We start from the raw sequence: 23,996 nt of genomic DNA, 5'->3' as shown, positions 1-23,996 counted from the left end.
AAGATTTTTCTTGAATTCAGTTCAAGAATTTGCCCGTTACGTAGCCTTATTTGATGCTTCATTTACTTTATCATCCCTCCTTACAGATGTAGTTGATGCTTTAAGCAATGATATGCACTCCCACCTTTTTATTCCCTTTTCCACATATTTTGTAATCAATATCAGTATTTAGTATTCATGATCCTACATGTTTTGTGAGTCTCTCAATATCTGGCGATCTTGGAAGCTCTGTACACATGAACTCCAGGCCCCTCTGTTCCTGCATACTTTTTTGAATTATGCCATTGAGTATTGTTGCCTCTTCCTATCCCTCCTCCCAGTCTATCACCATCTCATCTTTTAATTACTCTTTGGCTTTAAAATGACCCATTAATTAGAGTCAGATGTCTGATCCAAATGTCGTCTTCCCATTGGATCAAGAGATGGCAGTGATGTATTAGTGATGTCACTGGAATAGTGATCCAAGAAGGCTTTTACATTGACACAATTTCCCCACTCGTTTGCTCCCATCCTCCACCAATGGTGCATGGTGGCCAAGGTTAATGCTCTGGAGATGTTGTTCAAATGTTGTTGGATTTTAAATTTAGTTAATAAATCTGGAATTAACAGAAGAAAGTCTCAGCAATGATATGAAGCAAATATTGTCAATTATAAAAGCCTACCTGTTTCACTAACCCTTGAAGGAAGGATGTCTGTCATCCTTACAATGTCTGGCCTAGTGGTGATTCCAAGCACACAGCAATGGGGTTGACTTTTAATAACACTCTGAAATAAGAACATGATAATATAAGAACTCGGAGCAGGAGTCGGCCATCTGGCCCCTGGAGCCTGCTCCACCATTCAATAAGATCATGGTTGACCTTTTCATGAACTCAGCTCCAATTACCCACCCGCTCACCATAACCCTTAATTTTTTTACTGTTCAAAAACCCTTGCCTCAAAAACATTCAATGAGGGAGCCTCAACTGCTTCACTGGGCAGGGAATTCCACAGATTCACAGTCCTTTGAATGAACAAGTTCCTCCTCAACTCAGTCCTAAATCTGCTTCCCCTTATTTTGAGGCTATGCCCCCTAGTTCTAGTTTCACCCACCAGTGGAAACAACCTCCCTGCTTCTGTCAAAGCTTCTATCTTATCTATCCCCTTCATAATCGTATATGTTTCTATAAGGTCGCCCCTCATTCTTCTGAATTCCAATGTGTATAGCTCCAGTCGACTCAGTCTCTCCTCATAAGCCAACCCTCTCAACTCCGGAATCAACTGAGTGAATCTCCTCTGCACCCCCTCCAGTGCCAGTGTATCCTTTCTCAAGTAAGGAGACCAAAACTGTACACAGTACTCCAGGTGTGGCCTCACCAGCACCTTATACACTGCAACACAACCTCACTGTTTTTAAACTCCATCCCTCGAGCAATGAAGGACAAAATTCCATTTACCTTCTTAATTATCTGCTGTACCTGCAAACCAACTTATTGTGATTCCTGCACAAGGACACCCAGGTCCCTCTGCACAGCAGCATGTAACAATGTTTTACCTTTTAAATAATAGTCCATTTTGATGTTATTCCTACCAAAATGATGACCTCACATTTACCAACATTGTTCTCCCATTCACTTAAATTATCTATATTCCTTTGCAGACTTTCAGCGTCCTTTGCACACTTTGCTCTTCTACCCATCTTCGTGTCATCTACGAATTTTGACACATTACACTTGGTCCCCAACTCCAAATCATCTATGTAAATTGTCAACAATTGTGGTCTCAACATTGATCACTGAGGCACATTAGTCACTGATTGCCAAGCAGAAAAACACCCATTTACCCCCACTCTTTGCTTTCTGTTTGTTAACCAATCCTCAATCCATGCTAATACATTACCTGTGAAACTGTGCACCTTTATCTTATGTAACAGTCTTTGTTGCGTACCTTGTCAAATTCCTTCTGGAAATCCAGCTACACCACATCCACAGATTCCCCAGTGTCCACTGCACATGTAATGTTCTCAAAAAATTCCACCAAATTAGTCAAACATGACCTGCCCTTCACAAACCCATGCTGCATCTTACCAATGGGACAATTTATATCTGGATGTCTTGCTATTTCTTCCTTGATGATAGATTCAAGCATTTTCCCCTACTATAGAAGATAACCGGCCTATAGTTACCTGCCTTTTATCTACCTCATTTTTTTAAACAGTGGTGTCACATTTGCTGTTTTCCAATCTGCGGGAGCCGGATTGTTCCAGCAAGACATTTAGTTGAAGTGCTGTTAGAAATGAGCGATAAATGCTGGCCTTGCCTGCAACATTTGCATCCCAGGAAAGAATAAAGAACATTCTGCTTCCATTCCAACAAAATATGAGCACAGTAGCCTGGAAGGTTTAAGATCGAACCTCAACTTGGTAAATTCAACAACTTACACCTTGCTTGGTGGCATCCTGTCCACGATTTTAAACTTGTAAGTCTGTATGTTTATATTTCCTCCACCATGTAGATGTGCCTATATGCTGTCTACAAGATGCATAGCAACAACTTTGGCATGTCAGCTACAACTCTCACTGACTTTTACAGATATACTATAGAAAGCATTCTTTTTGGTTGTATCACAGCTTGGTGTGGCTCCTGCTCTGACCAAGACCTCAAGGAACTACGTGAATGTAACCCAATCCATCACGCAAACCAGTCTTCCATCCATTGGCTCTGTCTACACTTCCTGTTTCCTCGGCAAAGCACCCAGCATAATTAAAGACCCCATGCAGCCTGTACATTCTCTCTTCCATCTTCTTCCAGTAGGAAAAAGATACAAAGTCTGAGGTCATGTATTAATCAGCAGAAAAACAGTTTCTTTCCTGCTGCCATCAGACTTTTGAATGGACCTACTTTGCATTAAGTTAATCTTTCTCTGGACCCTAGCTATGACTGTAACACTATATTCTGCATTCTCATTTCCTTCTCTATGATCGGTATGCTTTGTCTGAATAGAGAACAGGAAACAATACTTTTCATGGTACGCTATTTGATGGGTAGAACAGTAGCACAGTTGTTAGCACTACTGCCTCACAGCACCAGAGACCTGGGTTTGATTCCTGGCTTGGGTCACTGTCTGTGTGGGTTTCCTCTGAGTGCTGAGGTTTCCTCCCATATTCTGAAAGATGTGCTGGTTAGGTACATTGATCTGAACAGGCACTGCAGTGTGGCGACTAGGGAAATTTTACAGTAACTTCATTTCATGAATGAAAGCCTTGCTTGTGACGAATAAATAAAATTTGCTTTACATGTGACAATAATAAATCAAATCAAATTAAAAACTTGCCAAGGTTCCTTCTAGGGCGCCTTCCAAACCATAATATTGACCACCTGGAAGACCAGGGGCCGCAGATGCATGGGAACTCCAGTTCCCTCCATGTGAAACCATCATGATTTGGGTGTGGGGCGGTGAGGGTGATGGTGTGGATGTTCCATGGTGGGGTAGGTTTCCATCTTTATTTTTTTACATTGGCACACCCTTTAAAAGAATTGCTGGAATCTTTCTGAAACCAAAGTTGCACCCTCGCTCATTGGGCTGACGATAAAGATTCCTCTTGAATGTACTTCAAGAATTTTGCATCCTCTGGCCTCATTTGATGCTTCATTTAGTATATCATCCCTCCTCACAGCTGTAGTTGATTCTGGTAGTTCATTGTCATTGAGTCAAAATACTGGAACTCCCTCCATCACAGCACTGCAGCTGTATCTACACCACATGGACTGCCGCAGTTCAAGAAGGTGGGTCACCAGCACCATTATTTTCCCATAGAAACATAGAAAATTACAGCTCAGAAACAGGCCCTTTGGCCCCTCCTATCTGTGCCGAACCATTTTTTGCCTAGTCCCACTGACCTGTACTTAGACCATATCCCTCCACACCCCTCTCATCCATGTACCCATCAAAGTTTTTCTTAAACGTTAAAAGTGACCCCATATTTACCACTTTATCTGGCAGCTCATTCACACTCCCACCACTCTCGAGTGAAGAAGCCCCCACCTAATATTCCCTTTAAACTTTTCACCCTTAACCCATGCCCTCTGATTTTTTTCTCCCCTCGCCTCAGTGGAAAAAGCCTGCTTGCATTCACTCTATCTATACCCATCAAAATCTTATACACCTCTATCAAATCTCCCCTCATTCTTCTATGCTCCAGGGAATAAAGTCCTAACCTATTCAATCTCTCTCTGTAACTCAGCTTCTCAAGTCCCGACAACATCCTCGTGAACTTTCTCTGCACTCTTTCAAACTTATTTACATCCTTCCTGTAACTAGGTGACCAAAACTGTACACAATACTCTAAATTTGGCCTCACCAATGCCTTATACAACCTTACCATAACACTCCAACTTTTATACTCGATACTCCGATTTACAAAGGCCAATGTACCAAAAGCACTCTTTACAACCCTATCCACCTGTGATGTCACTTTTGGGGAATTCTGTACCTGTATTCCCAGATCCCTCTGTTCAACTGCACTCTCCAGAATCCTACCATTTACCCTGTACGTTCTACTTTGGTTTGTCCTTCCAAAGTGCAGTACCTCACACTTGTCTGCGTTAAATTCCATTTGCCATTTTTCAGCCCATTTTCCTTGTTGGTCTAAATCCTTCTGCAAGCTTTGAAAATCTTCTTCTCTGTCCACTACACCTCCAGTCTTTGTATCATCAGCAAATTTGCTGATCCAATTTACCACATTATCATCCAGATCATTGATATTCAGGACAAACAACAATGGACCCAACACCGATCCCTGCGGCACACCACTCGTCACAGGCCTCCACTCAGAGAAGCAATCCTCCACAACCACTCTCTGGCTTCTTCCACTGAGCCAGTGTCTAATCCAATTTACTACCTCCCCATTTTCAACTAGAGATTGCCAACAAATGCTTTCCTAGCCAGCTATGCCAATGAACAGATAAAGAATCATTACTGCCCTGTAACTATATCAGATTCAGATGAATAAATAGCTTCTTATTTCCTGTATTTCTTTGTGCCCTGTGAAGGAAAGCTATCCAAACCACATCAGCATCTCGGTGGAGCTAGAGGGAAAGGAGTTCGTGCTGGATCTCAGCAAAAATAAGTGAGTTGATCTTGTTTTCTATAACTCAATGGTTAAGGAAGACACATTAAAGATAGCAAGACAGGTGATATGTCAAGACTTCAGCCGGTGGAGCTGTTGGATGCTACTGTGATCCAGGGTAAAAACTGTTTATAGAACAGTACAGCACAGTACTGGCCCTTCGACCCTCAATGTTGTGCCGAGCTTTGTCCAAAACCAAGATCAAGCTAAACCATTCCCTATCATTCTGGTGTGCTCCATGTGCCTATCTAATAACCACTTGAAAGTTCCTAAAGTATCTGACTCTGCTACCACAACCACACCCCAACCACTCTCTGAGTAAAGAACCAACATAGAAACATAGACATAGAAACATAGAAAAACTACAGCACAATACAGGCCCTGCGGCTCATAAAGTTATGCCGAACATGTCCCGACCTTAAAGATTACTAGGTTTACCTATAACCCTCTATCTTACTAAGTTCCATGTACTTACCTAAAAGTCTCTTAAAAGACCCTATCGAATCCACCTCCACCACCATTGCTGACAGCCCATACCATGCACCCACCACTCTCTGAGTGAAAAACTTAACAAAGAACAAAGAACAAAACAGCCTGGGAAACAGGCCCTTCGGCCCAACGAGCCCACGCCGCCTTCTTAACACCACCTGTCTCCCCCTCCACCCATGACCCTTATCTATGATTTTATGGCCATCCAGATTGAGGGAAACTGATTTAGGGACAATTTATTCCTGCCAATCAGCCTAACAGCACATCTTTGGGGTGTGGGAGGAAACCGGAGCACCCGGAGAAAACCCATGCAAGCACAGGGAGAATGTGCAAACTCCCACAGACACCGGCCCAAATCCATGTGTCTGCACAGCAAACAGTGATAGTCACTGAGCTGTGGTCTTGCCCAGTATCTGGTCCAGTTTAGGCACACACTAACGACATGAAGCACTAGGCCAACCTCAAACAACCAAGAGCAGCCCAAGTACGACCCATCGCGCGTATGCCCCTCGTTGGACACAAGGCGGACCGACTTAAAACCTGTGAATGAAAAAGAGAAAAAAAAAACATTATTGTTGTACCATATCCATTTACATTACCAGGGACGCCCCAATGCTAATAACCCTTATTTAAAACAATCTCCTGTATCCACCCATCTCCAATCCAGTCATGTGCCTGTCTAAGTTACTCTTGAATGACTCCAGTGTGTTTGCCTCCACCACCTTACTTGGCAGAGCATTCCATACCCCCACTACCCTCTGTGTGAAAAACCTCCCTCTAATATCTGTGTTGTACCTCTCCCCTCTCACCTTAAGTCCATGGCCCCTTGTCCTATGTGTCTCTATCATAGGAAATAGCTTACCTCTGTTTACTCTATCTATACCCTTCATAATCTTATATACCTCTAGTAGATCCCCCCTCAGTCACCGTCTTTCAAGGGAAAACAGCCCCAATTTCTTCAATCTTTCCTCATACCCCAGTCCTTCCATACCAGGCAACATCCTGGTAAACCTCCTCTGCACTCTCTCCAGAGTCTCCACGTCCTTCCAGTAGTAAGGTGACCAGAACTGGACGCAGTACTCCAAATGCGGCCTAACCAACGTTCTGTACAACTGCAACATTAGACTCCAGCTCTTATATTCTATACCCCTTCCTATAAAGGCTAACATACCATAGGCTTTCTTCACCACACTCTCCACTTGCACTGCCACCTTCAAAGACTTGTGCACTTGCACCCCCAGGTCTCGCTGCGATTCTATACTCCTTACGGGCTTACCCTTTACCATATAACTCCCCCCTACATTATTCCGGCCAAAATGCATCACCTCACATTTATCCGGATTAAACTCCATTTGCCATGTATCTGCCCAGTCAACCAGCCTATCAATATCCTGTTGTATTGCCAGCCACTGCTCCTCACTGCCCGCCAATCCAGCCATCTTGGTGTCATCAGCAAATTTGCTGATCACACCACCTACTCCCTCTTCCAAATCATTTATATACACTACAAAGAGAAGAGGTCCCAGTACCGAGCCCTGCGGCACACCACTAGTGACAGACCTCCAGCTAGAAAAGGACCCCTCCACTACTACTGTCTGACTCCTCTTTGCAAGCCAGTTCTCTACCCATCTAGATACCTGGCCACATATCCCATGAGCTTTAATCTTCTGTACCAACCTACCATGAGGGACTTTGTCAAACGCCTTACTGAAATCCATATAGACGACATCAACAGCTCGTCCTTCGACGACCGTTTTTGTCACCTCCTCAAAGAATTCTACCAGATTCGTAAGGCAAGACTTCCCCTTTACAAAGCCATGCTGCGTATCCTTAATCAGATCCTTAACCCTGACATCTCCTCTGTACCTAATCCCCAGCACCCTGAACCAGTGTCCTCTTGTGGCAGCCATTTCAGCCCTGGGAAAAAGCCTCTGACTGTCCACTCAATCAATACCTCTCAACATTTTATACACTTCTATCAGGTCACCCCTCATCTTTCATCTCTCCAAGGAGGAAAGGCTGAGCTCCCTCAACCTATCCTCATAAGGCATGCTCCCCAATCCAGGCCACATCCTTGGAAATCTCCTCTGCACCCTTTCTATGGCTTCCACATCCTTCCTGTAATGAGGCGACCAGAAGTAAGCGCAGTACTCCAAGTGGGGTCTAACCAGTGTCCTATATAGCTGCAACATTTCTCTCGACTCCTGAACTCAATCCCTCGATTGAAAAAGGCCAATACACCATACGTCTTTTTAACCACAGCTTCAACCTGCGCAGCTGCTTTGAGCGTCCTATGAACTCGGACCCCAAGATCCTTCTGATCTTCCACACTGCCAAGAGTCCTATATTATATTCTGCCATCCTATTTGACCTGCCAAAATGAACCACTTCACACTTATCTGGGTTGAACTCCATCTGCCACTTCTCCACCCAGTCTTGCATCCTATCTATGTCTCGCTGCAACTTCTGACGTCCCTCCACACTATCCACAACATCTCCAACCTTTGTGTCATCAGCAAACTTACCAACCCATCCCTCCACTTCCTCATCCAGGTCATTTATAAAGATCACAAAGAGCAAGGGTCCCAGAACAGATCCCTGCGGCACTCCACTGGTGACCAACCTCCATGTAGAATATGACCCATCTATAACCACTCTTTGCCTTCTGTGGGCAAGCCAGTTCTGGATCCACAAAGCAATGTCCCCTTGGATCCCATGCCCTCTCACTTTCTCAATAAGCCTTGCATGGATAAGGTTAAGTAGATAAGGTTAAGGTTAAGCTTAAGTAGATAAGGTTGTTAAGAAGGCGTACGGTGTCTTGGCGTTTATTGGTAGGGGGATTGAATTTAGGAGTCGCAGCGTCATGTTGCAACTGTACACAACTCTGGTGCGGCCGCACTTGGAGTACTGTGTGCAGTTCTGGTCCCCACATTACAGGAAGGATGTGGAGGCGTTGGAGAGGGTGCAGAGGAGGTTTACTAGGATGTTGCCTGGTATGGTGGGGAGGTCCTATGAGGAGAGACTGAGGGATTTAGGGTTGTTTTCATTGGAAAGAAGGCGGCTAAGAGGGGATCTTACTGAAACATATAAGATGATTAGAGGTTTATATAGGGTGGATGGTGATAGCCTTTTTCCTCGGATGGAGAAAGCTAGCACGAGGGGGCATGGCTTTAAATTAAGGGGGGGTAGCTACAGGACAGATGTCAGGGGCAGGTTCTTTACCCAGCGGGTGGTGAGGGATTGGAATGCCCTGCCTGCTGCAGTTGTAAATGCGTCTAGTTTGGGGGCGTTTAAGAGATCTCTGGATAGGTTTATGGACGAAAAGGGATTGGTATAGGCTAGTGGGTCATTGTTTTTGTAACTGGTCGGCGCAACATCGTGGGCCGAAGGGCCTGTTCTGCGCTGTAATGTTCTATGTTCTATGTTCTATGGAGCACTTTATCAAATGCCTTGCTGAAGTCCATATATACTACATCTACTGCTCTTCCTTCATCTATGTGTTTAGTCACATCTTCAGAAAATTCAATCAGGCTCATAAGGCATGATCTGCCTTTGATAAAGCCATGCTGACTATTCTTAATCATTTTATTCCTCTCCAAATGTTCATAAATCTTGCCTCTCAGGATCTTCTCCATCAATTTACCAATCACTGAGGTTAGACTCACTGGTCTATAATTTCCAGGGCTATCTCTACTCCCTTTCTTGAACGAAGGAACAACATCCGCAATCCTCCAATCCTTCAGAACCTCTCCCATCTCCACTGATGACACAAAGATCATCGCCAGAGGCTCAGCAATCTCCTCCCTCGCCGCCCACAGTAGCCTGGGGTACATCCCATCCGGTATCTTATCTAACTTGAAACTTTTCAAAAGCTCCAACACATCCTCTTTCCTAATAACTACATGCTCAAGCTTTTCAGTCTGCTGCAAGTCTGCACTACAACCACCAAGATCCTTTTCCATAGTGAAGTAAAGTATTCATTAAGTACCTCTGCTATTTCTTCCGGTTTGTTATAGGTATAATAATACCTCAAAGACTGTTAGTGAGTCAAAAATACAGTGGCTTATTCCAAAGCTTTGGGGAGAAACTGGCTCCGATTAAGGCTTACCAGACTTCTCATAGAACACAAACTCAAGTGGACATTTATACATTATGAGCTCCAGCAGGAATCACGATTCAAAAGTTCTAATTCCTGCCAGACCTCCAGTTCTTCCTTCCTGGGTCGTGATGCAGCCCCAGAGTTAATCAGGAATTACAGTCCTGCAGTCAGGACATAGGGAATCCCTTCTGCAGTGATACCGGCATCCCTTCTTTGAAGTTACTTGTGTGAACATGGCTGTCCCAGCAGGACTCTTCCTGTTAAAAGCCGGTATCATGATTCTGCCATCAGCAGCTGTTAAAAGCTGGTATTGTAAACTACCATCTGGGTGGCGATTCCCACTAATACAAACAGGTAAGATTTGCAAAGTCTACAAAATAACAGTCACATTTAACTATCAGCTGTTAGAAAAATTTCACATACTTTAACACAAACAAATAAAAATAAAAGTAGGGAGGTCTTGCTGCAGCTGTATAGGGCATTGGTGAGGCCGCAGCTGGAGTACTGTGTGCAGTTTTGGTCGCCGCACCTGCGCAAGGATATTTTGGCCTTGGAGGGAGTGCAGAGGAGGTTTACTAGGCTGATACCGGAGTTGAGGGGGTTGAGCAATGAGGAGAGGCTGAATAAACTAGGCTTGTACTCGTTAGAGTTTAGAAGAATGAGGGGAGATCTCATTGAGACGTATAAGATGATGAATGGGATGGATAGGATAGAGGTGGAGAGACTCTTCCCGCTCAGAAAGGATAGTAGGACTAGGGGGCACAGCCTCAAGATAAAGGGGGGCGGTTTAGAACGGAGTTGAGGAGGAACTTCTTCACTCAAAGGGTGGTGAATCTCTGGAATTCTCTGCCCGTTGAAGTGGTGGAGGCTGCCTCGCTAAATATTTTTAAGACGCGGGTTGATGGGTTTTTGATAAGAGAGGGGATTAAGGGTTATGGGGAGAGGGTGGGAATGTGGAACTGAGCCACGACAGATCAGCCATGATCTTATTGAATGGCGGGGCAGGCTCGAGGGGCTAGATGGCCTACTCCTGCTCCTATTTCTTATGTTCTTAAATAATTGATGTGTGCAGAAACGGCACGGCGATAATTATGGGGGATGTTAATCTGCATATTGATTGGCTGACCCAAGTCGGACATGGTGGGCTTGAGGAAGAGTTCTTGGAATGCTGCCGGGATAGTTTCCTTGAACAGTGTGTGACGGAACTGACGAGAGAGCGAGCTATCTTAGATCTGGTGTTATGTAATGAGGCGGGAAGAATTAGGGATCTTGTTGTAAGGGATCCTCTTGGGACGAGTGATCATTGTATGGTTGAGTTTTTGATACAGATGGAGAATGAGAAAGTAGGGTCCCGAACCTGTGACCTCTGTTTGAACAGAGGGGAGTACGATAGGATGAGAGAGGAATTGGCGAATGTAGATTGGGGGCGCAGATTGGTTGGTAGGATGACTGAGGAACAGTGGAGGATCTTTAGGGAGATCTTTTTCGGTGCTCAGCAGAAATTTATTCTGATGGTAAAGAAGGAATGTAGGAGAAGGGATAATCAGCCGTGGTTATCGAAGGAAATAAAGGAGAGTATTAAATTAAAAGCTGATGCGTTCAGAGTGGATAAAAATAGTGGGCGAGTAGAAGATTGGGAAAGGTTTAAAAATCAACAAAGAATGACTAAGAAAGCGATAAAGAAAGGAAGGATAGAGTATGAAGCTAAACTAGCTCTAAATATAAAAAAAGACAGTAAAAGTTTTTACAAATATATAAGGAAGAAGAGGCTGGCTAGAGTGAATGTTGGACTCTTAGATGATGAGAGGGGGGATTTAGCGGTGGGTGATGAGGAAATGGCTAAGGCTTTAAATAAGTTTTTTGCCTTGGTCTTCACGGAGGAGGACACAAATAGTTTGCCGGATATTAAAGATAGAAGGATGGTAGGAGATGAGGGCCTGAATGCGATTACTATCACTAGAGAGGTAGTGCTTGATGGACTAATGGGACTGAAGGTAGACAAGTCCCCAGGACCGGATGGAGTGCAACTCAGGGTTCTGAAGGAAATGGCAGAGGTGATAGTGGATGCCTTAGTAATTATTTATCAAAATTCGCTGGACTCCGGGGAAGTGCTGGAAGATTGGAAAATGGCTAATGTTACGCCGCTGTTTAAAAAAGGTAGCAGGCAAAAGGCAGGGAATTATAGGCGAGTTAGTTTAATGTCTGTACTTGGAAAAATGCTAGAGTCCGTCATCAAGGAAGAAATAGCGAGGTACCGAGAAAAGAATGGTTTGATCGAGCAGACGCAGCATGGATTCGTTAAGGGGAAGTCGTGTTTGACGAATTTATTGGATTTCTATGAGGATGTGACTAGTGTGGTGGACAGAGGGGAACCGGTGGATGTGGTATTTTTAGATTTTCTAAAGGCGTTTGATACGGTGCCTCATAAAAGGTTGCTTCAGAAGGTTAGGGTGCACGGAGTTGGGGGTAAGGTGTTAACGTGGATAGAGGATTGGTTGTCTAATAGGAAGCAGAGAGTTGGTATCAATGGGTGCTATTCTGATTGGCGGTTGGTGACTAGTGGAGTGCCGCAGGGATCGAGTGCCGCAGGGATCGCTGGGGCGAGGAGCTGGCAGATGGAGTATAATGTTGGCAAGTGTGAGGTTATCCACTTTGGCAGAAATAATAGTAGGAGGGATTATTATTTAAAGGGTGAAAAACTGCAGCAGGCGACGGTGCAGAGGGACCTGGGGGTCCTTGTGCACGAATCGCAAAAACCCAGTCTGCAGGTGCAGCAGGTGGTCAGGAAGGCGAATGGGATGCTGGCCTTCATAGCGAGGGGGATAGAATATAAAAGCAGGGAGGTCTTGCTGCAACTGTACAGGGCACTGGAGAGGCCGCAGCTGGAGTACTGTGTGCAGTTTTGGTCGCTGCACTTGCACAAGGATATTTTGGCCTTGGAGGGAGTGCAGAGGAGGTTCACTAGGCTGATACCGGAGATGAGGGGGTTGGACTATGAAGAGAGACTAAATAGACTGGGTCTGTACTTGTTGGAGTTTAGAAGGATGAGGGGGGGGATCTTATAGCAACGTATAAGATAATGAAGGGGATGGATAGGGTAGAAGTAGAGAGATTCTTCCTGCTCAGAAAGGACAGCAGGACTAGAGGGCACAGCCTTAAGATAAAGCGGGGGGGGCAGTTTAGGTCTGAGTTAAGGAGGAACTTCTTCACTCAAAGGGTGGTGAATCTCTGGAATTCTCTGCCCGTTGAAGTGGTGGAGGCTGCCTCGATAAATATATTTAAGTCACGGGTAGATAGGTTTCTGATGGACAAGGGGAATTAAGGGTTATGGGGAGAAAGCGGGAAAGTGGAACTGATCCACTTCAGATCAGCCATGATCTTATTGAATGGCGGGGCAGGCTCGAAGGGCTAGATGGCCTACTCCTGCTTCTATTTCTTATGTTCTTATGTTCTTATATGATCAGCGCAACTTGTGGGCCAAAGGGCCTGTTTGTGCTGTAGTGTTCTATGCTCTACGTTCTATAAGACCTGCCCTCCAAACCAGACAGCATCCTGGTAAATCTCCTCTGCACTCTCTCCAATGCTTCCACATCCTTCTTATAGTGAGGTAACCAGAACTGAACACAATATTCCAAATGTGGTCTCACCCAAGGTCCAGTATAGTTGCAGCAGAACCCCACGGCTCTTAAACTCAAATCCCCTGTTAATAAACGCTAACACACTATAAGCCTTCTTCACGGCTCTATGAGCTTGAGTGGCAACCTTCACATATCTGTGGATATGAACCCCAAGATCTCTCTGTTCCTCCACGTTCCTCAGAACCCTGCTGTTGACCCTGTAATCACATTCAAGTTCGTCCTACCAAAATGAATCACCTCTCACTTATCAGGGTTAAACTCCATCTGCCACTTTTCGGCCCAGCTCTGCATCCTATCAATGTCTCTTTGCAGCCTGCAAGAGCCCTCCACCTCATCCACTACTCCACCAATCTTGGTGTCATCAGCAAATTTACTAACCCACCCTTCAGCCCCCTCTTCCAAATCATTGATAAAGATCACAAACAGCAGAGGACCCAGCCCTGATCCCTGTGATACACTGCTGGTAACTGGCCTCCACCCTCTTTATTCTATGATACAGCCAGTTACTTATCCAATCGGCCAAATTTCCTTCTATCCCACACCTCCTTATTTTCTTCATGAGCCTACCACGGGGAACCTTATCAAACACCTTACTAAAATCCATGTATACAACATCAACTGCTCTACCTTCGTCTACACACTTAGTTACCTCCTCAAAGAGTTCAATCAAATTTGTGAGGCAGGACTTACCAGTGAGTCTGACCTCAGTTGTTGTTAAGTTGACTAAGTTACTACTGGAAGGACGTGGAGACTCTGGAGAGAGTGCAGAGGAGGTTTACCAGGATGTTGCCTGGTATGGAAGGACTGGGTTATGAGGAAAGATTGGGCAAATTGGGGCTGTTTTCCCTTGAAAGACGGCGACTGAGGGGGGATCTAATCGAGGTATATAAGATAATGAAGGGTATAGATAGAGTAAACAGAGGTAAGCTTTTTCCTAGGTTGGAAACGCACATTATGAGGGGCCACGGGCTTAGGGTGAGGGGGGGGGCGAGGTATAATTCGGATGTTAGAGGGAGGTTTCTCACACAGAGGGTAGTGGGGGTATGGAATGCTCTGCCAAGCATGGTGGTGGAGGCAGGCACGCTGGAGTTGTTTAAGAGTTACTTAGGCACATGAGCGGGATGGAGATGGAGGGATACAGGAGACTGTTTTAAATAAGGTTCAGGAGCCTTGGGACGTCTCTGGGAATCAATTGATTCCTATGGACCTTCCAACATATTTTCTGGCTCACTTGTTTCACTTGGGGATTCCCTTGAATGTGTGTATAAGGATGTGGATGATACTGATGTCTTTCTCTTTTAATCCACAGGTGATTCGGTCCGCCTTGTTATCCAACAAGGGGCATACTCGCGATGGGTCGTACGAGGGCTGATCTTGGTTGTTTTGAGAATAGCCTAGTGCTTCATGTCGTTAGTGTGTGCCTAAACTGGACCAGATACTGGGCAAGACGACAGCTCAGTGACTATCACTGATTGCTGTGCAGACACATGGATTTGGGCCGGTGTCTGTGGGAGTTTGCGCATTCTCCCTGTGCTTGCGTGGGTTTTCTCCGGGGGCTCCGGTTTCCTCCCACACCCCAAAGATGTGCTGTTAGGCTGATTGGTGTAACAAATTGTCCCTAAATTAGTCTCCCCTCAATGTGGAATGCCGTAAGCATAGACAAGGGTCATGGGTGGAGAGGGGACTCATGATGTTAAAATGGCGGTGCGGGCTCGTTGGGCCGAAGGGCCTGTTTCCCAGGCTGTTTTGTTCCTTGTTTTTGTTCTTTGTTCTAATGGGTATCGGGGGCAAACTCTCCGCTGGTTAGAGTTATACCTGATACATAGGAAGATGGTTGTGGTTGTGGAGGGTCAGTAATCCCAGCTCCAGGATAACTCTGCAGGAGTCCCTCAGGGTCCTTGGCCCAACAATCTTCAGCTGCTTCATCAATGACCTTCCCTCCATAAGGCCAGAAGTGGGGATGTTCACCGATGATTGCACAATATTCAGCACCGTTCACAATCCCTCAGATACTGAAACAGTCCATGTTCAAATGCAACAAGATCTGGACAATATCCAGGCTTAGGCTGACAAGTGGCAAGTAACATTTGTGCTACAAAATGCCAGGTAATGACCATCGCCAATAAGAAACACTAACCACCACCCTTTGACATTCAGTGGTGTTACCATCACTGAATCCGCCCCCGTCAACATCCTTCGGGTTACCAGTGACAAGAAACTCAACTGGACTCACCGCATAAACATAATGGCTACAAGAGCAGAACAGAGGCTAGGAATACTGCAGCAACAAACTCACCTCCTGACTCCCCAAAGCCTATCCACCATCTACAAGGCACAAGTCAGGATCCTGTGATGGAGTATTTCCCACTTGCCTGGATGAGTGCAGCTCTAACAACACTCAAGAAGCTTGATACCATCCAGGACAAAGCAGCTGGCTTTGCACCACATCTACAAAAATACTCAGCCCCTCCACCACTGATGCTCAGTAGCAGCAGGGTCTACTACAAGATGCACTGCAGCAGTTCACTAAAGATGCATTGACAGCACCTTCCAAACCCACAACCACTTCAATTTAGAAGGACAAGGGCAACAGATAAATGAGAAGACCATCGCCTGCAAGATCCCCTCCAAGCCACTCACGAGCCTGACTTGGAAATATATTGCCATTTCTTCGCAGTCGCTGAATCAAAATTCTGAAATTCCCTCCCCAACAACATTGTGGGTCATAGAACATAGAACAGTACAGCGCAGTACAGGCCCTTTGTCCTCGATGTTGTGCTGAGCTATGTCCAAACCCAAGATCAAGCTATCCCACTCCCTATCATTCTGATGTGCTCCATGTGCCTATCCAATAACCACTTGAAAGTTCCTAAAGTGTCCGACTCCACTATCACAGCAGGCAGTCTATTCCACACCCCAACCACTCTCTGAGTAAAGAATCTACCTCGGACATCCCTCCAATATCTCCCACCATGAATCTTATAGTTATGCCCCTGAGTAACAGTTACATCCACCCAAGGAAATAGTCTCTGAACGTCCACTCTATTTCCCCTCATCATCTTATAAACCTCGATTAAGTCGCCTCTCATCCTCCTCCGCTCTAAAGAGAAAAGCCTCAGCTCCCTCAACCTTTCCTCATAAGACCTACCCTCCAAACCAGGCAGCATCCTGGTAAATCTCCTCTGCACTCTCTCCAATGTTTCCACATCCTTCTGATAGTGAGGTGACCAAAACTGCACATAATATTCCAAATGTGGGTCAACTCACAGAATAAGGACTGCAGTGATTCAAGATGGTAGCTCAACACCACCTTCTCAAGGGCATATGTAAATGACATTGATGATTATGTGGGAGGTAGGCTTAGTAAGTATGCAGATGACACAAAGATTGGCCAGGAGGTTAACAGTAAGGTTGAGGGCTGCAAGAAAATATGGACAGAATGGTCAAATGGGCAGATAAATGGCAGAGGGAATTTAACCCTGAAAAGTGTGAGATGATGCGCTTTGGAAGGCGTAATTTGACAAGCAAGTACTCAATGAATGAAAGGACACTAGGAAGTTCTGTGGAACAAAGGGACCTGGGTGCGTTTGTCCACAGATCTTTGAAGGCGGAAGAGCATGCTAGGAGGGTAGTGAAGGAGATATATGGGGAACTCACTGGTCTGTAGTCCCCTGGTTTATCTCTGTAACCTTTCTTAAATAGCGGAACCACATTAGCTGTTCTGAAGTCGTATCTCAGGTGCGGTCTCACCGATGCCTTACATAATACAAAAGCAAAACTTACTTATTTTTATTATCTGTTCCTTTAGATATAAATATTGTTGTAAAAATCAGTCTGTTTTAACCCTTATACGATGGACAAATGACTTTGAGTAGATGTCTTATTAGTACAAACAATATTTATTTAAACCCACACAATCAATAATCACCCACCTGACCAACAATAAGTTATCTTACAGAAAATGCTAGAATTCAAGTACAATACAAGACCTTGACTTAACTTTGTGTGACTGACAAATACCCAAGCAGATACTGGCCTTTATCTGTGTGCTGGTCTTGGTAGTTGTCTGTGTTGTTTGGTCCTTTGCTCTGGTCTGGCATTCTGGCTGTGGTCTCTCTTTCTTCCTTCTCGGGTGTGGTGGCTGTCCTCTTTCTGGCGATGTTCACCATTGTTGTAGCTTGTTCGTGGGGTCAGAGAGAGAGATTCCTGGTTGTGCAGCATCCTTTATACCCCATTTGGTTTCGCGCCCTTTTTTTGGCCATTGCCAATCAATCGATCAGGACTTGATCACCCTGATCGATAAGAGTCCAATCAGGTGCTACCACACTGATCTCTGGGTGTGTCCCCGGCGGCCATGCCTGTATGTGTTGTAGGCACATAGGTCACATACCTTCCTCCTAAATAAGGATTCACGGTGCCTTTACGTCTGGCACACAACCCAGTGTGACCAGAAAGTCTCTTTCATCCTGGAGATGGCCCATATCCTGTGTATTCACTCATCAGGGTTGCAGCCTGTTTGTCTGTCTTTAAACTGCAGCCTGTCAGTTTAGTTTCTTGCCCAGTTGTCCCAGAGTGCTTTACAAAACACCATTTTAGATGGCCTGTTTGGCTACAATATCAAAATTCAATTTGCTTTCCTTACTTTACCAATTTGCTTTACCTGAATATTTCGGTTAGTCATACACAAGGACACACAGATCTTTCTGCACCAAAGTATCCCAAAGTCTCTCTCTCTCTCTATGTTGATAACAAGTTGCTTTTCCATTTTTCCAATCAAAATGGATAACCTCACACTCATCTATCTTAAACTCCTTCTTTGCTGCCTGGCCATCCTTCGTTGCTCTTGAGAAGGTGGTGGTGAGCTGCCTTCTTGAAACACTGCAGTCCATGTGCTGTGGGTTGACCCAGAATGCCATTATGGAGTGAATTCCAGAATTATAACCCAGCAATTGTGAAGGAGCTGCAATATATTTCCAAGTAAGAAATCTGACAACACCAGGTAAAAGTCCAACAGATTTATTTGGTAGTAAAAACTTGCATTGTAACCAGTGTTCTGTAAACTGAATGTTTGTCTTTATACGCCATGTTTGTGATCAGAACTCCCCACTCACCTGACAAAGGAGCAGTGCTCCGAAAGCTAGTGGCTTTTGCTATTAAATAAACCTGTTGGACTTTCACTTGGTGTTGTGAGACTTCTTACTGTGTTTACGCCAGTCCAAAGCTGGCATCTCCACATCATATATTTCCAAGTCAGGATTGTAAGCGGCTTGGAGGGCAACTTACAAGTAGCGGTGTTCCTATGTATCTGCCTCCTTTTCCTTTTGGATGGAAGTGGCCATGGGTTTGGAAAGTGCTAGCTTTGATGAATTGCTGCAGTGCATTTTGTAGATAGTACAGACTGCTGCTACTGTCAGTGGTGGAGTCAGTGCATGTTTGTTGATGTGGGGTCAATCAAGCTTTGTCATGGATGGTGTTAAGCTTGTTGAGTGTTGTTGGAGCTGCACCTATCCAGGCAAGTGAGGAATATTCCATCACACCAAAAGAGAAAATGCTGGAAACTCTCAGCAGGTCTGGCAGCATCTGTAAGGAGAGAAAAGAGCTGACGTTTCAAGTACAGATAACCCTTTGTCAAACGAAGGTGCTTTACGGAGCACCTTTGGGCTGTACGCAGTCAGGACCCTGACCTTCTGATTGCTTGACACACTAACTGTCCTGACTGGAGACAATACACACCTCTTTAACTTGTGCTTGGCCCTCTCTCTACTCATATTGTCTGTACCTGTAAAGACTTGATTACCTGTAAAGATTTGCATTCCAACCATTATCTTGTAAATTGAGTTTATGTCTGTATATGCTCTGTTTATGAACACAAGTCTTCACTCTCCTGATGGAGGAGCAAGACTCCGAAAGCTTGTGCTGCCAAATAAACCTATTTGACTTTAACCTGGTGTGGTGAGACTGCTTACTGTGCTTGCCCCAGTCCAATACCGGCATCTCCACATCATGGCTTCCAGTTGTTTGCCATTTTAACACACGATCCTGCTCCCATGCCCAGTGTCTGTCCTTGGCCTGATGCAATGTTCCGGTGAAGTTCAACGCAAACTGGAGAAACAACATCTCATCTTCCAGCTAGGCACTTTACAGCTTTCCAGTCTTAACAGCAAATTCAACAACTTCAGATGATGAGCTCTACCCCACCTTGACCCCTTTGTTTTCATTCTATTTTGTGAATTTTTTTTACTGTTCTCTACCTTTTATTTCCTTATTGTCTTTCTCAACTTTTCTCTCCCCCAATTCTTTCCCCCACTTTATCCCCTTCCCTTACCTTTTCTTCCCCTTTGCTTCCCCTTTTTAAATTTTACCTCTGTCCCATCCATTTTTTCCCCCTCCCCCAACATCTTCTTCTGTCACAGTTTACCCTCTGATTTTAGCTTCTCTGTCATTTGGCCATTCACACCCTTTATTCACTCTGTGGACTGCCATTAGCAGTCTTTTTCTCTGGTTTCTGTGGCTATGACTCATCTTTCATTTCCTCACCCTGCAGTATAAATATCTCTCACTTTCTATGCCTTTTCATGTTGACAAAGGGTTATCTGGACTCGAAACGTCAGCTCTTTTCGCTCCTTACAGATGCTGCCAGACTTGCTGAGATTTTCCAGCATTTCCTCTTTTGGCTTCAGATTCCAGCATCCGCAGTAATTTGCTTTTATATTCCTGATTCACACTCCTGACTTGTGTCTTGTAGATGGTGGACAGGTTTTAGGGAGTCAGGAGGTGAGTTATTTGCCACAGTATTCCAAGCTTCTGACCCACTCTTGTAGCCACGGTGTTTATTTGATGAGTCCAGTTAAGTTTGTGGTCAATGGTAACCCCAAGGATGTTGACAGTGGGGGATTCAGTGATGGTAACACCACTGAACTGTCAAGGGGCAGTAGTTAGATTGTCTTTCATGGGTAATGTGGCATCTCAAATCTACGTCCATTTGTAACTTATTTTCCCTCTTATTTTTGTGTCATCTACAAATGTAGTTATTGTACCTTCCATCTCTGTATCCAAGTCATTATTGTAAATAATTGGGACCCGAGGATCGAACCTGATGGCACCCCAATCATTAATCTTGCTAACCAGAAAAGAACCCATTTATCCTGACGCTGCCTTCTGTCAGTTAGCCAGTCCTCCATTCACACTAATTAATGACCCCAATTCCAAGATATGCTACTTACACAGATCCCGTTATACATTTGGCTTTTTACACCTTTGAGGAAGTCCAGCAAATTAATCACACATGGTTTACACTTGGTAAAACCATATTAACTCTGATGGCTTGCGTTTTGACATTCCAAATGTACTGTTAGCACTTCCTTAATAATGGATTCGAACAACTTTCCAACAACAAACGTTAAACTAACTGGTCTATAGTTTCTTACTGTTTGTCTCCCTCCCTTTTTGAATAATGACATTACATTATCATTTTTCTAATTCATTAGAACCTTCCCCTCATCGAGGGAATTAGGGAATATTATAACCAATGGATCCACTATCTTTGCTGCCACTGTCTTTAAAACGTTAGGATGTAGGCCATCAGGCCTTGGAGACTTGTCTTCCTTGAATGTCAATAGTTTGAGTACTATTGATGATGATTGATCTAAGTTCCTCCCCTTCTATTTCCTCTGCATTGTCCATTACTATTGGGATGGTACTATGTCCTCCACTGTGAAAACTGAGGCAAAATTTTCTTTTCGCATCTCTGCTATTTCTGTGTCCCCATTATTAACTCCCCGGTCTCATCCTTCAAGGAACTAACATTGGCTACATCTTCAATTTTCTATACTTTTGCTACCCTCTTTCATATTTTGTGCAAGTTGTCCGTTATTATTTACCTTTACTCTTTTTATTACAATTTAACAACCTTGTGTTGATCTTTAAAAGATTCACAATCTTCCAACCTCCCACTGGCCTTTACAATATGGTATGCCTTCGTTTTTGTCTTTATGTTGTTTTTAGCTTCCATGCTTAGCCATGGATATTCCTTTCCCTCTTACAATCTTTCTTTCACTCTGGAACGTACTCTTGTTGTGAGGAGTTGAATATCTCCTTAAACATTGTTAGCGCGAGTGGGCGAAACGACCACTATGGACTCAGGGTGAAGTTCAATAACGGCACAGCTTTATTTTCTTTTACGTCGACGGAGGTGCAGTCGGGACATACAATCGGACTGTCCCGAAAGCACTCTAAAGGTCCGCCGCAACAGGCTACAGTTATACCTGAACTTCGGTGTAGTATACGATTCAAATGCGAATACTTTATTTACAGTATTCAACTTTAGCCATCCTGTCTCGATGTTTTCGAGTGTTAGAATGATTGTTTTAAGTGTGTGTTAATCGTTTTTGTCTGATTGGTTATTAATGGTCTAGAATCTCTGGGGTTTGAACAATGGTTGTGTGATTGATCTTGAAGAGTTTGAGGGGCCAGGGACGTTTCCTTAGCTATGCTAATTTTTAGGTGTCTCCATAGGTTGTTTAACTGGTTTAGAAGTGCTGATTTGGAGGGGTGGGGATGTGTTTTTTAATTTAATTCCTGTAGGTGCCACCCTGTCCAGCTTCCCTTGGTGCTAGCCCTCATTTGCATTCTAAAAGCATGCTCTTGCCTGCTAATCTGTGTGTTACTTTGTGATTTTTAGTGGAGAGGCTCTGAGTGTAATTTTAGCCTGCTTCCATATTGTGTGCCCAATTTCATAAAATTTGTTGTCCGATAACTGTTCCCCCCTGTCGGTTGGGAGCGGACTTGTTCCACCTCCCTCAGACTGATTTCCTTAACAAATTTTATGTCTGATGCTCCCTGCATTTGCACGCTGCAGTCGTACAGTTTAGGGGAGCCCCGGGTTTTGTCAAATCAGGTGTATGTGGGAGAAGTGTTCCCGATTTGTTAATTGTCCCATATTGCCAATCATTCTGATCAGTTCCCTCCTAGTATTAGTTTTCTTGCGCTGGGGGTATGCGTAGCACATTATTAGTCCCCAAGATATTGCCTGTATGAGTTGGATGGCAACCAGTATGTGCAAAATTATCCGGATCCAGGGGTGAATGTCTACACTTAGACCCCAGTCCCACACCCTCTGGACCCATGTCTGGCTCTGTAAGGCTGACCCTGTGTCATGCTCTAGGGTTTTGATATGTGATTGTAACTGGTGGTATAATTGAACAGAGTGTCCCACTTTGAGACGGAGCTCTCTCAGTACTTCTGCTAAGTGTAGGATTGGAGCCTGTTCTGGCTCTCGGTAATATTTAAGCTCATCTCTCGGTGGGTCTGTGGCATTGAGTGTGCCTGCTTCGGATATTGGTGACCGGTCTGCGAGGGGTGAAGCAGAAGTTTGGGCTGGCTTCAATGAAAGATATCCTGCAACTGTCACTAGCCCAACAAGCTGAGCAGGCTCTTTTAGGGGAGAGGGGTGCCCATACCCAACTAGATGGAGTCACATTAGAAACACATGCCCGTACCATTAACAGCCTCATAGATAGAGAGAGAGAAAACACTGCCCGGGTACAACAGGGACAGCTGTGCCATGCGTACAGGCATGTCAGCCCATTGTATACGAAGGGTGTTTTTGTTGTGGCTGCCCAGTACCTCCTCGTCCTCCATATCCTGCCCAGGCAAAGTGTGGGTCTGTAGGTGTAATTTCTAGGGTACAGCCCTGCGTTGTATTAAACCCACATTCAGCTGTCTCTCCTTGTCTCAGTGGGTGAGGGCAAATGGTTATCTCTCCCCTTTGTCTGCATCCCGAGATGGAGGTACTGAACATCGCGCCAGGCCTTGAGATGGCTGTGACTTCGGTTAGGTGGTAGCGGAAGAGGTATTGCCCCTAACAACACCGATGTTCTCAATTTGGAAAATAGGGAATGGTCCCAAGCCTGGTGTCACTATCGGGATTAATAAGACCATCCCTACTCCCGTGTTCTCACTAACCTCGCAGTCGGGGATCACTGGATACACCCGTGTCATTCCTTTCAAGGTTCGGTTATCCAGCACCCGCTTCTGATCTGTGAGTTGTGCTAGCTGGGTGCTGTCAATCCAATCGGGCACCTCCCCCCCTGTGTACCTGGTCCAAATTATGTCTCAATTGGCCTGTCATCCACTGACTGTACGCATGGCACAGCTGTCCCTGTTGTACCCGGGCAGTGTTTTCTCTCTCTCTATCTATGAGGCTGTTAATGGTACGGGCATGTGTTTCTAATGTGACTCCATCTAGTTGGGTATGGGCACCCCTCTCCCCTAAAACAGCCTGCTCGGCTTGTTTGGCTAGTGACAGTTGCAGGATATCTTTCATTACTCCCTTTAACTGTTCTATCTTATTATTGAAGCCCTGGATGTCAATTGAGTTAACCACTCTGTGAGGATGTCATTGACTGTACCCCTTTTGCTTCTGTGTGTGTGTGTGTGTGTGTCTGTGTGTGTGTGTGTGTGTGTGTGTCTCTGTGTGTGTGTGTGTGTGTGTGTCTGTGTGTGTGTGTGTGTGTGTGTGTGTCTCTGTGTGTGTGTGTGTGTGTGTGTCTCTGTGTGTGTGTCTCTGTGTGTGTGTGTCTGTGTGTGTGTGTGTGTGTCTGTGTGTGTGTGTGTGTGTGTGTGTCTCTGTGTGTGTGTGTGTGTGTGTGTGTCTCTGTGTGTG

The 23,996-nt window shown here is 44.8% G+C and overlaps 1 protein-coding gene across 1 annotated transcript in view; it reads left to right on the top strand.

Moving 5' to 3' along the window:
• Positions 1–23,996, top strand: part of LOC145348472 (zinc metalloproteinase-disintegrin-like protein H4 subunit A) — a 564,739-nt gene that overhangs the window by 60,965 nt on the left and 479,778 nt on the right. The window contains exon 3 of the mRNA XM_080196661.1: positions 5,031–5,107. Within this exon, the coding sequence (XP_080052787.1) occupies positions 5,031–5,107 (77 nt within the window). The remainder of the gene's footprint in view (positions 1–5,030; positions 5,108–23,996) is intronic.

Source organism: Carcharhinus amblyrhynchos, chromosome 1 (genome assembly GCF_965287045.1).
Source record: "Carcharhinus amblyrhynchos chromosome 1, sCarAmb.v2.hapA, whole genome shotgun sequence".
Taxonomy (NCBI): Eukaryota; Metazoa; Chordata; class Chondrichthyes; order Carcharhiniformes; family Carcharhinidae; genus Carcharhinus; species Carcharhinus amblyrhynchos.
This window is presented reverse-complemented; position numbering and strand designations above follow the sequence as displayed.